The sequence below is a fragment of the Pristiophorus japonicus genome, chromosome 6, assembly GCF_044704955.1.
Source record: "Pristiophorus japonicus isolate sPriJap1 chromosome 6, sPriJap1.hap1, whole genome shotgun sequence".
Lineage (NCBI taxonomy): Eukaryota > Metazoa > Chordata > Chondrichthyes > Pristiophoridae > Pristiophorus > Pristiophorus japonicus.
Window position 1 is genome coordinate 172,967,963 of NC_091982.1, and position 16,457 is coordinate 172,984,419.

Genomic DNA, 16,457 nt, shown 5'->3' on the forward strand with positions numbered 1-16,457 from the left:
TGCAACTTACAGTTTAATATGGTGAATAAACAGGAAGTCAAGTACAAGCTGTACTAACGGTGCTGAGTGGATGGGATGCAAGAGAAGAGGAGAAGAGTGGCCTGGCCGGAGAAGGCCTTCGATTCCAGCCCAATGTGAAGACTGCCAAACACAAATGGATCGTGCATAAAATTTCACAAATGGAGACTACTTTAGTAAATTGCATGGTTGTAATAAAGTTTCATTTTTGCATAGAGTTATGGGAGAGAAGGCAGAACAATAGGGGTCAGTAGCTCGAGATCTGACAGCTTTATTTGAAGTAAAGATACGAGAGCTCAGTTTACTTTTATGGTGAGCTCCAATTTTGGAACCAGGCATTGGGGCAGGTTATGATAAATTAAACTTCAACCTTCAGTGCCCATTAGTCATTTGCTGTTCCTTTACCAGTAAAAATTCAGTTGGCTGTCGAGACTTTATACATTATTAATTTACTCATTAAAGTTGGTCAGTATCATAGCTCAGATACAGAAATCTATTTCAGGATTTATTGGCCTAAGTTCCAGATATTATTGATAAACTTGGAAATCAAGCTAGAGCCCAGATCTTAGATTATAGTCCTTCCCTGGGGTAAATTTGACATTGCCCTGGTTGAATTATTCTACCATTTCCAGACACTTCTGATGGAGAGGGGTGGGGGGGGGGGAGGAGGAGGAGGAGGAGGAGGAGGAGGAGGAGGAGGAGGAGGAGGAGGAGGAGGAGAGGGGGAAGGGTGAATGGAAAGTATTGCCTTGGATTTAAAGGAATATCAGCAGCCAGCATTAGTTCCAATCTCAGTTTATTCAAGGGTTTTAGTGAATGGAGGATCCCATTCAGTTGCACGGTTTGGAAAAACATTTTCCCTTCTTCCCTCAAAGCCCACACAAGTAATCTGCACTCTGGCATTGCAAAAGCCATTCTGAAGCCAATCATAATGGGAGCATAGCTGGGGTAATTCCAATTATTTTAAACCCTTCTGAGAAGCAGGTCTCCTTTTATTGGTATGACAGTCAAAACTCACCATGGAATACAATAGGTACGAAATTGTAGCCCATAGCATTTTGGACCCAATATTACACCAGATTTTCAGATGGAATTCAGGGGCAAGAGTGAGAAAGGAGGAGGGGAAAAAAAAAAAAAGATGCACTGAACCTGCCATCTTAGAATGTTGGCAACTCCGATGCCCACACAACCATCCTATTGAACAGCCTTTTCTCATTCTTTTCTGACGACCTTGCTTTACATTAGTTCTTTTTCTCATTTGTATAAAATGTAGCTACCAGTTTCACTACAAATCCTGAAGGAAGCAATGGACTACTGAACATGCTGAAAGAGACAGGCAGCACAAAGATGGAAAATATGTCAACCACCAACCACTTTAGATTTGTATTGTGATGAATGTTGATATCAAGAACAGAATTTCCCCCAGCTCTGAGCAAGGCACGGTCAAGCAAGCCTCATTGCCAAACGATTATATAAACAGAAAATGCTCAGGTCAGGCAGCATTGAGAGAGAGAGAAAAGAGTTAATGTTTCAGGTCAACATTGACCTGAAACATTAATTGTGTTTCTCTCTCTCCACAGATGCTGCCTGAACTGCTTGAGTATTTCTAGCATTTTCTGTTTTTATTTCATATTCCAGCATCTGCAGTATTTTGCTTTTGGATTATATACTTTAGATGGATAGTCTTCAATAAGTCAACTTTAAAGCATAATTTAAACCTTCAGCAATAAGACAGCATCCATTAAAAAAAGTTGAACTCAATGGACAGTCTAAAAAAATATAACTGAACAAATTGGGCTGAAACTAGACTGGTTATTAGCAAGGCCACTGATTTGTGATTTTATTTGAAAAAAATAACACTGGTTAAAAATCCCATAATTCCATGAAAAAGTATAGTAGTGTGATGGTTATGATACGGGACCAGCAACCTAGAGATCATGAGTTTAAGTCCCATGATGGCAAGTTGCATATTGAATCCAATAAATCATGATTTGTATGCTGGCACCAGAAAGACAGAATAGCTGCTTGATTAATGTAAAAGCCCAGGGAGCCTGCCACCCTGCCCGGTCTGGCCGACATACGAGGAGACTCCAGTCACACACCTTTCGTATTTAATGCTGTAAGCAAAATTCAGTGCAGAAAGCACAACACAACATATTCACTGCAACTCAATGGGCAATAAATGTGGCTTTAGAAAAAGCAAAGTGGAATTAGACTTATTCATTTGCTATAAACCATTGGGTCTAAAGATAAACAGAACAGAATAGAATTTAACTAAGTCACTGCAAATCATTGGTCGTGGTTATAGGAGGTCATCAATATCCCCTTACAGCTTCCTTTAGTCCTCAATTATTTACTGTGCCTCCTATTTTAGGATCATCTGCTAATTAGGACATCACTTCCTCCAATCTTGTATCTACATTATCCTATTGCTTGTTCAGTGACTAAATTTGGCACCAACAGATTCATAATTTCAACATTTGTATAGTTGAAAAATAAACCTGTTGTTAGGGACTGCTTAAAGTGGGCAGAAAAAAACCGCCATGTTTCAGTAATACTGCTTCACAATTCTAAAAGATGCGTTTATGCTATTGCTTGATCATAGGCAGTCCCACGGAATCGAGGATGACTTGCTTCCACTCATAACATGAGTCCTTAGGTGGCTGAACCACACAGTCTGTCACAGGTGGGACAGATATTTGTTGAGGGAAGGGGTGGGTGGGACTGGCTTGCCACACGCTCCTTCTGCTGCCTATGTTTGATTGCTGCTTGCTCTCGGTGACTAGACTCGAGGTACTCAGCATCCTCCTGGATGCACTTCCTCCACTTAGGGTAGTCTTTGGTCAGGGGCTCCCAGGTGTCAGTGGGGATGTTGCACTTTATCAGGGAGGCTATCCTTGTAATCTTCCCTCTGCCCACCTTTGGCTCGTTTGCTGTGAAGGAGTTCGGAGTCGTGTGTCTGGCATGCAAACTGTTATGTATTTAACCCCTTGTAACCTGTATGACACCTGATCACCAGACAGCCCAACTGTTGGAGTCCCAAGGGATCCAGCATCCCTTGGGAGCATGGTATACAAGCAGGCCACCCACGAGGTTCCTGCACTCTGGAGTCTAATTAAAAAAGGAGCGAAGGTCACACTTGCTCATTGTACACATTACTCAGTTTCATCTTTTATTATGAATGTACCATGAACAATGTGGCTTGCCCAGCAGAGCTGATCAAGTGTGTATGCTTTTGTATGGGTGACAACCTGCTTCACTTCACGCCAACGGGCTAACTGCACTAAGTGCAGCCTGAATCTGAAGTCAGAGCCCAATCTCCTTGGTGGATGTAGTTTCACTGCACTAGGCAGTTCAGGTGCTGATACCGGATTTATACTCCACAAGTTTAGCATTGTTAAGAAGTCAAATCCACTTTGCACCAGTACTAAATTTGTAGTGTGAATGCACTTCGTTTAATTTTGTTGCCAAGGTACGTTCACAGCTCTTAAGCAATACCAGTTGATATTTAAAAAAGGTATATTGATGCTAGCAATTTTAAATAATATTTATTGCACACTAACCTTTACGTAAAAAAAATACCAAATCATCAAGTCATTGCACCAACAATTTTCTTAACTAATTAGCTCACAAACAAACCAACCAGTCAGATCATCTGTTGACATATTTTTAATAAATTGAACCTACCACTGTCAGAGCACCAAACCTCAATTTTCAAAGTACAAGCAAAGGAATAAGGGAGCATTTATTAAAAAAAAGCTGGATGCTGTGGAACATGAACAGGGGAGAGCAGCAAAAGGAGCATCTCTTCCATCTGACACCATCCCCTCCATCACATGCCTTGAATACAAGGTCAGCACATCTCAATTTACCAAAAGCAACATTTCTAGGTCAGACCCAATGAAACCTACTATATTCCAAGAACTAATGTATATCAATAATGCAGAACATCCCAGTTTTGGGTAAAGTACATTTAATATATTTTCCATTTGTACATGTGGTTTACAAATGGCAGTGTGAACTCATAATAACAAGTTTATTGAGGGCTGGCATGATGCTGCTGAATACCAAGTGTAGACAAGAGTGACATGGGCTGGAGCCTTGTACAATTAAATTATTATAAATAGAAGATCAGCACATTACAATCTATTTCATACATTATGGTTATGCTACTTTTGCTCAGCATATTACAATTATTTCATACATTTTGGTTGTACTATTTTTGCACAAGCACATCAGAAAAAAATAAAACAGTAGTAGTAGTAGTAGTAGGAGTAGTTTAATTCAGAATTAAAGTGCTTGGTTTCAAAAATTGTACAGTCACATCAATGGGAACTGTAATTTGTCATCTGATCTAATCACCAACACCTGATGAAATAAACAGCAATCAGGAAATTAATGTTATGCAAATAATTGAAAACAGACTCAAGAGGATTTGTTTTTGCAGTAATAGTTTTGATTGTGAAAAGTTTTGTACAGCACAAGGCTCCAGTCTCTTAAAACATCCCAAACTTTGATATTAATTCATTAGTTAAATAATCTATACAGTAAAGAATTTAAAAATCCATGCATGACATCACTAACAGACCAACATGCCACTTATTCATCTGGTCGTGATGTCCATGGCTGAAATTTCACAAAGTCTGAGCTGTGTAGAAGATTACCATGAATAGAAGTAAATCTAACTTGTTTCAAAACTGAAGAGCTTTGTGTGATATTTATAGGTTACTATTTGCATTTCAAGCAGAAGGTCATTGTGATGAGGACAAAGGCTCCTCACTTAACTAGAAACAATTTGCTGGTTTTTGCTGGTTTTCTTGCATAGATGGAATGTTTGGAACTAGATACAGGAGGTGTGTTTCATGTGCTAAGTGCAAGTTGGGAGCTGGAGTTGCCCTTGAAAGAAAATCTCAGCAGTAACTATTTCTCTTCCCCTTCCCCTCCCCCTGCCCCCCGCCCCCCCCCCCATCCCACCCACGCACGCACCCAATAGGAAAGCTGCCAACAATCTGAAGAATTTAAATGGCTTGGGGAAAAAACCCTGATAATTAGCATTTGCAGTTTATAAACCAATTAATGCACATTGCTTTATAATAAAGCAGCATTATGTTTTGTTGTGGAGCTGCACATCTTCAGTTCCATATTTCAATACAGGTAACAAATTTATAATTCAGCAGATCTATGTAACATGTTGAAGCCGACAGCCATGTGGTACACTGACATCAGCACCTGCTTGAAACTGAAAAGAGATCTTAAATGATGGAAAAAGACATTTTGTTGAAAGATAACCAAGTTATATAAAGCAAGATAAATTTCACAACTATCGCGACATTTAGACAATTATGCTGTTAGAATTTTGAATAAGTCACATTAAAGCCACAATCCGTTGCAGTTACAGCAACTTTCAAAACTGCAATTGTGTCAAAGCAATTAATTTTAATTCACTATTTACATTACCAGTTCTTGGACTTAGTGGTTAACTGAAGGAAATTGTGACGCATGCTACCATTGGATATCAGAAAGTGTGACAACAGAGGCAGTTGAGGGGTCAGAGAGGGGTAGAGTCGAGTCTCATCATTGTTCATGTGGAAGCTAACCCCATGTCGACGGATGATGTCGCCAAGAGACAGCATGTAGATGAGGAAGAGGCGGGGGCAGGGGTAGATCCTCGAGATTCTGGAAGAATGGTGCAGGAAGAGAAGCTCTGGATACAACTGGATTAGCAAGTGTGGAACCAAGCGAGGCTGTCCCACAGAGCTAGACAATGGAGGAAAAGTATTGGACGGGGTGGTATGGTCAACCATGTTGAAGGCTGCAGAGAGGTAAAGGAGGGATAATGCATCCCAATCAGTCAGAAAATGTTCTTTGTGACCTTGGTTAGAGCTATTTTGGTTCCAAGGCAGAAACAGAACCAGATTGTAGAGATTCAAATGAGAGTTGTAAAAAAAAAATGTTTTAATGGATTTGAGAGGCAACAACACTGAAAAACTAAAAAAGAATGAGAGGCTGGAGATAAGGTAGTAATTTGCAAGGACTCAGGGGTTTAAACTACCCAAGCAAGGAGAACCATTTAGAATGGTCAGTTAGCATGGGTGGTCAACTTGGTGGGGAAAGAGTCAAGAGAGCAGTGGGTGGTACTCATGGACAAGACAAATGGAAATAAGAGCAACAGACAGAGACACACACAGACCTGAGAAAAAGGTTGCAATATTTAAGAACATAAGAAATAGGAGCAGGAGTAAGCCATTTGGCCCCTCAAGCCTGCTCCGCCATTCAATATGATCATGGCTGATCTAATCATTCAGCTCCACATCACTGCCTGCTCCCCATAAGCCTTTACTCCCTTATTCAAAAATCTGTCTATCTCCACCTTAAATATAAATATATTCAATGACCTAGCCTCCACAACTCTCTGGGGCAGAGAAGAAATTTCTACTCTTCAGTTTTAAATAGGCGGCCCCTTATTCTAAGATTATGCCCCATAGTTTTAGTTTCCCCGATGAGTGGAAATATCCTCTCTGCATCCACCTTGTTGAGCCCCCTCACTATCTTACAAGTTTCAATAAGATCACCTCTCATTCCTCTGAACTCCAATGTGTATAGGCCCAACCTATCCTTCTCATAAGACAATCCCCTCATCTCCGGAATCAACCTAGTGAACCTTCTCTGAATAGCCTCCAATGCAAGTATATCCTTCCTTAAATACGGAGACCAAAACTGTATGTAGCACTCCAGGTGTGGCCTCACCAATACTCTGTACAGTTGTAGCACGACTTCTCTGCATTTATACTCTATCCCCCTTGCAATAAAGGTCAAAATTCCATTTGCCTTCTTCATTAGTTGCACAAATCATTACAAATGGGTACGATTTGGTGGCCATTATAGAAACATGGCTGCAGGGTGGTGAAGACTGGGAATTAAACATACAGGGGTATCTGACAATTCGGAAAAAGACAGACAAGAAGGGAAAGGAGGTGGGGTAGCTCTGTTAATAAAGGATGATATCAGGGCAGTTGTGGGAGATTATATTAGCTCTAATGAACAAAATGTTGAATCATTGTGGGTGGAGATTAGAGATAGTAAGGGGAAAAAGTCACTGGTGGGCATAGTTTATAGGCCCCCCCAAATAATAACTTCATGGTGGGGTAAACAATAATCAAGGGAATAATGGAGGCATGTGAAAAAGGGACAGCAGTAATCATGGGGGATTTTAACCTACATATCGATTGGTCAAATCAAATCGCACGGGGTAGCCTGGAGGAGGAATTCATACAATGCATACGGGATTGTTTCTTAGAACAGTATGTTACAGAACCTACAAGGGAGCAAGCTATCTTAGATCTGGTCCTGTGTAATGAGACAGGAATAATAAACGATCTCATAGTAAAAGATCCTCTCGGAAAGAGTGATCACAGTATGGTTGAATTTGTAATACAGATTGAGGGTGAGGAAGTAGTGTCTCAAACGAGCATACTATGCTTAAACAAAGGGGACTACAGTGGGATGAGAGCAGAGTTAGCTAAAGTAGACTGGGAACACAGACTAAACGGTGGCACAATTGAGGAACAGTGGAGGACTTTTAAGGAGCTCTTTCATAGTGCTTAACAAAAATATATTCCAGTGAAAAAGAAGGGCGCTAAGAGAAGGGATAACCAGCTGTGGATAACCAAGGAAATAAAGGAGTGTATCAAATTAAAAACCAATGCGTATAAGGTGGCCAAGGTTAGTGGGAAACTAGAAGATTGGGAACATTTTAAACGACAGCAAAGAATGACTAAGAAAGCAATAAAGAAAGGAAAGATAGATTACGAAAGTAAACTTGCGCAAAACATAAAAACAGATAGTAAAAGCTTTTACCGATATATAAAATGGAAGAGTGACTAAAGTAAATGTTGGTCCCTTAGAAGATGAGAAGGAGGATTTAATAATGGGAAATGTGGAAATGAGACCTTAAACAATTATTTTGCTTCGGTCTTCACAGTGGAAGACACAAAAGCCATGCCAAAAATTGCTGGTCACGGGAATGTGGGAAGGGAGGACCTTGAGACAATCACTATCACTAGGGGGGTAGTGGGACTCGAGGTAGACAAGTCCCCTGGTCCTGATGAAATGCATCCCAGAGTATTAAGAGTTGGCGGAAGTTATAGCAGATGCATTCGTTATAATCTACCAAAATTCTCTGGACTCTGGGGAGATACCAGCGGATTGGAAAGCAGCTAATGTAACGCCTCTGTTTAAAAAAGGGGGCAGACAAAAGGCAGGTAATTTTAGGTCAGTTAGTTTAATATCTGTAGTGGGGAAATTGCTTGAAACTATCATTAAGGAAGAAATAGCGGAACATCTAGATAGGAATAGTGCAATCAAGCAGACGCAACATGGATTCATGAAGGGGAAATCATATTTAACTAATTTACTGGAATTCTTTGAGGATATAACGAGCATGGTGGATAGAGGTGTACCGATGGATGTGGTGTATTTAGATTTCCAAAAGGCATTTGATAAGGTGCCACACAAAAGGTTATTGCAGAAGATAAAGGTACGCGGAGTCAGAGGAAATGTATTAGCATGGATAGAGAATTGGCTGGCTAACAAAAAGCAGAGAGTCGGGATAAATGGGTCCTTTTCGGGTTGGAAATCAGTGGTTAGTGGTGTGCCACAGGGATCAGTGCTGGGACCACAACTGTTTACAATATACATAGTACATAGATGACCTGGAAGAGGGGACAGAGTGTAGTGTAACAAAATTTGCAGATGACACAAAGATTAGTGGGAAAGCGGGTTGTGTAGAGAACACAGAGGCGCTGCAAAGAGATTTAGATAGGTTAAGCGAATGGGCTAAGGTTTGGCAGATGGAATACAATGTCGGAAAATGTGAGATCATCCACCTTGGGAAAAAAAAACAGTAAAAGGGAATATTATTTGAATGGGAGAAATTACAACATGCTGAGGTGCAGAGGGACCTGAGGGTCCTTGTGCATGAATCCCAAAAAGTTAGTTTGCAGGTGCAGCAGGTAATCGGGAAGGCAAATGGAATGTTGGTCTTCATTGCGACAGCAATGGAGTACAAAAGCAGGGCGGTCCTGCTGCAACTGTACAGGGTATTGGTGAGGCCGCACCTGGAGTACTGCGTGCAGTTTTGGTCACCTTACTTAAGGAAGGATATACTAGCTTTGGAGGGGGTACGGAGACGATTCACTAGGCTGATTCCGGAGATGAGGGGGTTACCTTATGATGATAGATTGAGTAGACTGGGTCTTTACTCGTTGGAGTTCAGAAGGATGAGGGGTGATCTTATAGAAACATTCAAATAATGAAAGGGATAGACAAGATAGAGGCAGAGAGGTTGTTTCCACTGGTCGGGGAGACTAGAACTAGGGGGCACAGCCTCAAAATACGGGGGAGCCAATTTAAAACTTAGTTGAGAAGGAATTTCTTCTCCCAGAGGGTTGTGAATCTGTGGAATTCTCTGCCCAAGGAAGCAGCTGAGGCTAGCTCATTGAATGTATTCAAATCACCGATAGATAGACTTTTAACTAATAAGGGAATTAAGGGTTATGGGGAGCGGGCGGGTAAGTGGAGGCGAGTCCACAGCCAGATCAGCCATGATCTTTTTGAATGGTGGAGCAGGCTCGAGGGGCTAGGTGGCCTACTCCTGTTCCTAATTCTTATGTTCTTATGTTATGTACCTGCATACTAATTTTGTGTTTCATGCACAAGGACCCCCAGGTCTCTGTACTGCAGCACTTTGCAATTTTTCTCCATTTAAAATTATAATTTGTTTTTCTATTATATCTGCCAAAGTGGATAACCTCACATTTTCCCACATTATACACCATCTGCCAAATCTTTGCCCACTCACTTAGCCCTTTTTGTATCCTCCTCACAATTTGCTTTCCACTCATCTTCATATCAGCTAACTTGTCATTAATGTAGATTGTAAATAGTTGAGGATCCAGCATCGATCCCTGAGGCACCCCACTGTCACTGTTTGCCAACCGGAAAATGACCCATTATCCCGACTCTGTTTTCTGTTAGTTAGCCAATCCTCTATCCATGCTAATATATTACCACCAACCCCATGCGCTTTTATCTTGTGCAGTAACCTTATATGTGGCACCTTATCGAATGCCTTCTGGAAATCCAAATGCACCACATCCACTGGTTCCCCCTTATCCACCCTGCTCATTACATTCTCAAAGAACTCCAGCAAATTTGTCAAACATGATTTCCCTTTCATAAAACCATGCTGAGTCTACTTAATTGAATCATGCTTTTCCAAATGTCCCACTACTGCTCCAGCATTTTCCCCAACAGCTAACTGGTCTCTAATTTCCTGCTTTTTGTTGGCCTCCTTTTTTAAAAAAAAAATAGGGGTGTTACATTTGCAGTTTTCCAATCCACTGGGACTGCCCCAGAATCCTGAGAATGTTGGTAGATTACAACCAATGCATCCACTATCTCTGCTGCCACTTCTCAAGACCCTCGGATGTAAGCCATCAGGCCCAGGGGACTTGTCCACCTTTAGTCCTATTATTTTTTTGACATAAATCCATGAGCTCCTCATACTTGTTGGAGGGGAGAGGGTTAAGACAGTTGGTAGTGCAGAAGAGAAGCCAGGGTTATATCTGCTGTCAACAAGGGATTGGTTGAGAAAATCAATGGCTGCAGATTGTACTGAATGGTGGGCCAAAGGCTAGAGAGTTGGTATTTAAAAAGTGAAGTTGTAAATGACTTGAGATATACTTTTTCCCCAGGGGTAAAAGTAGTGGGATGTGGACGATGGGGGAATACAAGGACAAAGTCATGGTCAAACATGGCTTTGTCAGTGGTCAGGTCCATGGGAGTTGGCCAGGTCAAACATTGCAGGGGGGGGGCGGGGGAAGAGGGGCGAGATTTATGGGGGACAAGAATTCAGACAAGCAACGTGTAGCGAGAAGAGAGATTGAAGTCACTGAGCTGAGCACATGGTTGGGGTGGGGGACGAGAATCAGATGTGACACCAAGTGCCTTCGTTGCATACAGAATGAACAGGCTGCTAATATTTCAGTGCAGAACAGATACAGATGATATACAGGTACATACTCTAAATGTTAGAAAGTTGTCATTAGTTTATCTATTGGCCATGCATTTGTGGGTTGTGCGACTCAATGGGATGCATGGTTGGATCCGAATTAGAAAGAAAATAAGTCTCTCCAGAACTGGAATTTCAACTATTCCATTAAAAAAAAGACACACAAGATTACTGGAGTGTTTCAAATTCGAGCAAATAAGCTAAAGAGTCCCCTCCGCCCCACATACACCAAAAAAAATTTGCCACAAGGATTTCTGAATAATTCCGTCGGGTGAATCAGAACCATTATAAAAAGGCAGCAACCAAGCAATGTAATTAGAGACTACATAAACAGTGACATGTGTGCTCCAGCAGAGATGGGTGTTACGTTTACACAGAGACCGAATGCCGTGATCAGGGCTTTACTTAAAAGTCTGCCTTCACCCAGTTTATTTTTTTATGACTCTGCCCTTAAATACTTTCCGCAAGTGTCTAGCAGGACTTCGAATAGTGTACCAGCATTTTGGGGGGGGGGGGGGGGGGAAGTGCCTAGAATTTGAATTAGCATGAAATTAAATTAGCACCTATACCAAGTCTGAATGTACAATGACAAACAAGGGGTCAGCCGGGGCTGATCTGTGCCAGTGTTATGGAGACCAGGATATATCATTACTAATTTGCATACATCCAGGTTTTAGATTACCCACATTGGATCAGAGCCGGCACATATACGGTTAACACCTCCGATTTGGGATCATTGATGTCGGAATGCCCCAGGGAAGAAGAGAGCTTCGCCACCCGGTTTAAACCAGTCCCAGTCCCTGCCCCGAGCATAATTCAGATCTGCATCCTTAACCATTAGAAAGTTTACAACAGAAAAATACTTTAGCGCCTTTCACGACCACCGGACGTCTCAAAGCGCTTTACAGCCAGCCAATGAAATACTTTTGGTGTCGTGTATTCATTTGTTGCAATGTAGGACTGTGACACTGCAGCACGCGCCATTAAAAAACTGCACAAAACTGGTAGGACCTTGTTAATCATTAGAAACAGAATTATCACTAGGAAATGTAGCAGGCACCTGGTAAAATAAAGCTTCGGCTAGATAACCCAATGATGTAGGTGAGAAATGTCTACACGCTTCCTGTACGACCCCGATCCCACTCCTGGTCATTTGTTAAATGACAGGTGCTCTCGCACCAGAATCCGCCCAGCGCCCAGTCGCCGTGCTATGTCCGAGCTTCACCGGACGCGGGCTAACTTCAACGCTCCGCTCTTTGAGGTCTGAAAGACAACCGGAGGTTTGATTTCCCAGTCCAGGCTCACTATAAAAGCACAACGCTCTCATCCCAGAAACGTTACGGACGGAGCATTAGATTCCCGTTAGAGCCAGTTCAGGTTGGCGGAGATGATGGTACATCTTTTTGCATTAAGAAAAATCTTCAATGTCCATTTAACTATTGAGAATCTCTCCACGATTTCCACCATTAGAAATACAAGCACGGCCCCCCACCAATTTAAAAAAAAACATAGAAAAACTTGTGAACAACCCGGGTATAAATCAGTACCTTCCCGATGATTAATCGTGCTCTGATTTGATATACTGAATATTTAGTAAGTATGCTGATCTGAAAACAGAAGTGGATATAGAAGTGAATTGTAAATTCACAGGATCACCTATACTCACTGTTTGAACATCTTTTCCATGTCCTTGATCTGTTTCCTGGTGAATTCTTTGAACTCCGTGTAAGGGTTAAACACTTTAGCCTGCTTGGGCTCTGTAGTCCCTTCATTGATACCCAGTCTCCTGGTCAGTTTAGCGGAGAGCTCGGTGTCTGCGTTGCTTGTCACTGGTTTCTCCTCGGTGTCTACACCCACATCTATATAATTGTTATTCTCTAGTATTTCACCGTTTGCATTCTCTGTCGCCGTCTCCAGGATCAGCCGGCGCTGGAGTTTCTTGGCTAGCTCCTCAGATGCCATGCCTCCACGTGAGTGTTTAAAGGGCCTGCTAAAACTGACACAGCACCAAGCTGTGAAACTTACAAACACTTATTAAACTCCTAGCCGCCGCCTGTTTTATAACTCAGAGAGATGGGGGTGGAGCCAATCTGACTGACAGTTTCACAAACCAATAGAAAGGCTGGGTTCTCAGTAAGCCAATCAGCACGACCCGGGGGGAGGGGGTGGGTGGGCAATGTTATGTTCTGTTAATTTGAGAGTTGGAGGAAGGATTCGTGCTAAAGTACACTGGTTTGTGATATCATCTCGAAAACAGGACCCTGGTGACTACCTCCTCAAAAAAAGAACATGTAGCCATTTTACCTGCATGGTACCTGAAACCCATTGAGGAACAAAATATTTTTCGTGTTTACATTTTCCACAGAATCATTTTCTGTTTTTAAATTATAGAAGTTAAATTTAAAAAGAATGTTTATATTGTTTTGGAAATGCCTCAAAGAACTTCACATATTTTGAAGTGTAATGATTGTTGCTATGTAGGCAAATATGCAGTGAAATTTGCACATAGCAAGATCCCGAAAACAACAACATACATTTATGTAGCATCTTTAAGTTAGTAAAATGGCCTAAGGCGCTTCACGAGAGTGTTATCAAACAAAATTTGACACCGAGCCATATAAGGAGATATTAGGTGACAAATAGTTTGGTCAAAGAGGTAGGTTTTAAGGAGCGTCTTAAAGGAGCAGAGAGAAGTAGAGATGCGGAGATGTTTAGGGAGGGAATTCCAGAGCAAATGTCCAGGTGGCTGAAGGCATTAGTTGAATGGTCAAGTTCATCTATTTTTGTGGTAGTGATGTTTTGAGAACAGAATATTGACCAGGGCAATGGCATCTTATCTGAACCACCAGAAGAGCCAGGCGTGGCCTAAATTTAACATTTCATCTGAAGGACACTCTCTGGCACTCGGTCAGTACTGCAGTCAAGTCCTGGAGTCGGCCAAACTCGCAGATGTTTGACCCAGAGGCAAGTGCACTACTAACTGAGCAATGCTGACATATCAAGTAAAGTGAATATATTAGAGATAAAATGCAAGAACACAGTGAACTAGTGAACATTTCTCTGCATCGCCCCAGGAAGAATGACGCATATGAATTTCATTAATATCACATAATGTATTGGAGCTTGTTGGTTCAAGAGGGGTAAAGATTTTCAGACCATTGCTACAATCCAAGCATCAATTTGTTTGTATTTCCACTCAATTTTTTGGTTTGTTGGTGTGAATAAACCATAGAGAATGGAAATACATCATCTTAACTGTTCCCAAAGATTTATTGGTGTGGTTATCAATTATGTTTTTTTTAATACAATTTGCATTTTTAGGGAGGGTAGAAGAGGGTAGTAGATAACCTCAGGGAGGGAATTAACATTGTGTGTCAGACACTGGATGAGAGGGGGTGCACTACAAGAGAACACACATTGTTTGGAATAAGAAAAGGCCAATTAGCCTGATAAACCCTCCCTTTTTGATTGATCACAACTTCCCCTTCTCCCCTTGCCCGCATACTTCAATCCCTTTCCATTCCATTGATTGCCTCTTGAACTCATTTATACTGTCCAATTCGGTGGCTTTCCTTGTAAACATATTCCACAAGTCTATTATGCAAATATTATAGTGTCTCAAATAGTCTCAGCTCTTTTCTTTCTAGTCTTCTGATTGGACCAATCAGGACAACACATCAGAACATGAGAAATAGGAGCAGGAGTAGGCCGTATGTCCCCTCGAGCCTGCTCCGTCATTCAATAAAATCATGGCTGAGCTGATCTTGGCCTCAACTCCACTTTCCTGCCTGTATCCCATTACCCCTGATTCCCCAACAGTTCAAGAATCTATCTATCTCAACCTTGAATATATTCAATGACTCAGCCAACACAGCTCTCTGGGGTAGAGAATTCCAAAGATTCACGACCTTCTGAGAAAAGAAATTCCTCCTCATCTCTGTCTTAAATGGGCGACACCTTATTCTGAAACTATGCCCCCTAGTTCTAGATTCCCCCACGAAGGGAAACATCCTCTCTGCATCTACCCTGTCAAGGCCCCTCAGAATCTTATATGTTTCAATAAGATCACCTCTCATTCTTCTAAACTCCAAGGAGTATAGGCCCAACCTGCTCAATCTTTCTTCATATGACAACCCCTTCATCCCAGGAATCAACCTAGTGAACCTTCTCTGAACTGCCTCCAATGCAAGTACAGGTTGTACCTCTCCAGTTCAGGACTCTCTCATCTGGAAACATCCGTGATTTGGCATTAGTTTGGCCTGAGAGAATGGAGTTTTTTTTTTAAGTTTTCATTTGCCTTCCTAATTACTTGCTGTACCTGAATGCTAACTTTTTGTGTCTCATGTACAGATCCCTCTGTACCACAACATTCTGTAGTCTCTCTCCATTTAAATAATATTTTGTTTTTCTATTTTTCCTACCAAAGTGAATAACCTCACATTTTCACATATTATACTCCATCTGCCAAATTTTTGCCCACTCACTTAACCTATCTATATCCCGTTGCAGAATCTTTGGGGCCCAAATTGCCCACTGTTGGAAACGAGACGCTCCTACCCTGTTTCTCGTGGTTTTACCGGCGCGGTGGATGTGGTAGCCTCTTGAGCGAAATTCCATTCTTTAGCTTTGTTTAAGTTCGGTCCACTGGGCCACCAGGGAGGGTTTTGGCCGGACCAGTGACCTGGCACCCAAAAGGAGGTGCCAGGCTTGCCTGTTGGTGGCCCGGCCGAACCCGGGGGCATAATTGTCGAACCGACATGGCAGTCGGCTGACAAAAAAAAAGGCGGCAGCGGCAGTAGGTCCTCCCCTTTAATGGGAGCCGCACCACCATTTTGCAAGGACTACAGCCTCACTACACCGGCAGAAAGAAGCAGCTTTTAGTAACGTGCAGCGGCAGCAAGATCTTTTCGGCGGAATTTCCCAATCGGGGAGAGAACATTGGCGTAAATAATATTTTTATTATTTACGCACTTAGGATAGATCGGCAGTAGTGGAGTGGTGGTGGCGGTGGGGGGGATGGGGGGGGGGGGGGGCGGGAAGGTCACCGCTGGGATATCGCAGGAGCGGAATTAAAAAATGATGGCCATTACATGAAAAATCGGCGGCCATTGCACTCAGCAGCGCGGGCACCGATTTCCGACGGTAACAGGCCTTAAGGGAAAGGGCAATTTCGGCCCCTTTGTGTCCTCCTCACAACTTGCATTCCCACCTACCTTTGTGTTGTCAGCAAATTGGGCTACAATCACTCGTTCCCTTCATCCAATCATTAGTATAGATTGTAAATAGTTGAGGTCCCAGAGCTGATCCCTCTGGCACCCCACTAGTCACTGATTGCCAACCTGAAAAAGACCCATTTATCCCGACTCTC

At 42.1% G+C, this 16,457-nt stretch overlaps 1 protein-coding gene across 1 annotated transcript in view; it reads right to left on the reverse strand.

Moving 5' to 3' along the window:
• The window catches only part of efhd1 (EF-hand domain family, member D1), a 152,579-nt gene extending 139,475 nt beyond the window's left edge, over positions 1-13,104 (reverse strand). The window contains exon 1 of the mRNA XM_070883380.1: positions 12,756-13,104. Coding sequence (XP_070739481.1) covers positions 12,756-13,051 — 296 coding nt within the window. The 5' untranslated portion in view covers positions 13,052-13,104. The remainder of the gene's footprint in view (positions 1-12,755) is intronic.
• Between the last annotated feature and the right edge of the window lie 3,353 nt (positions 13,105-16,457).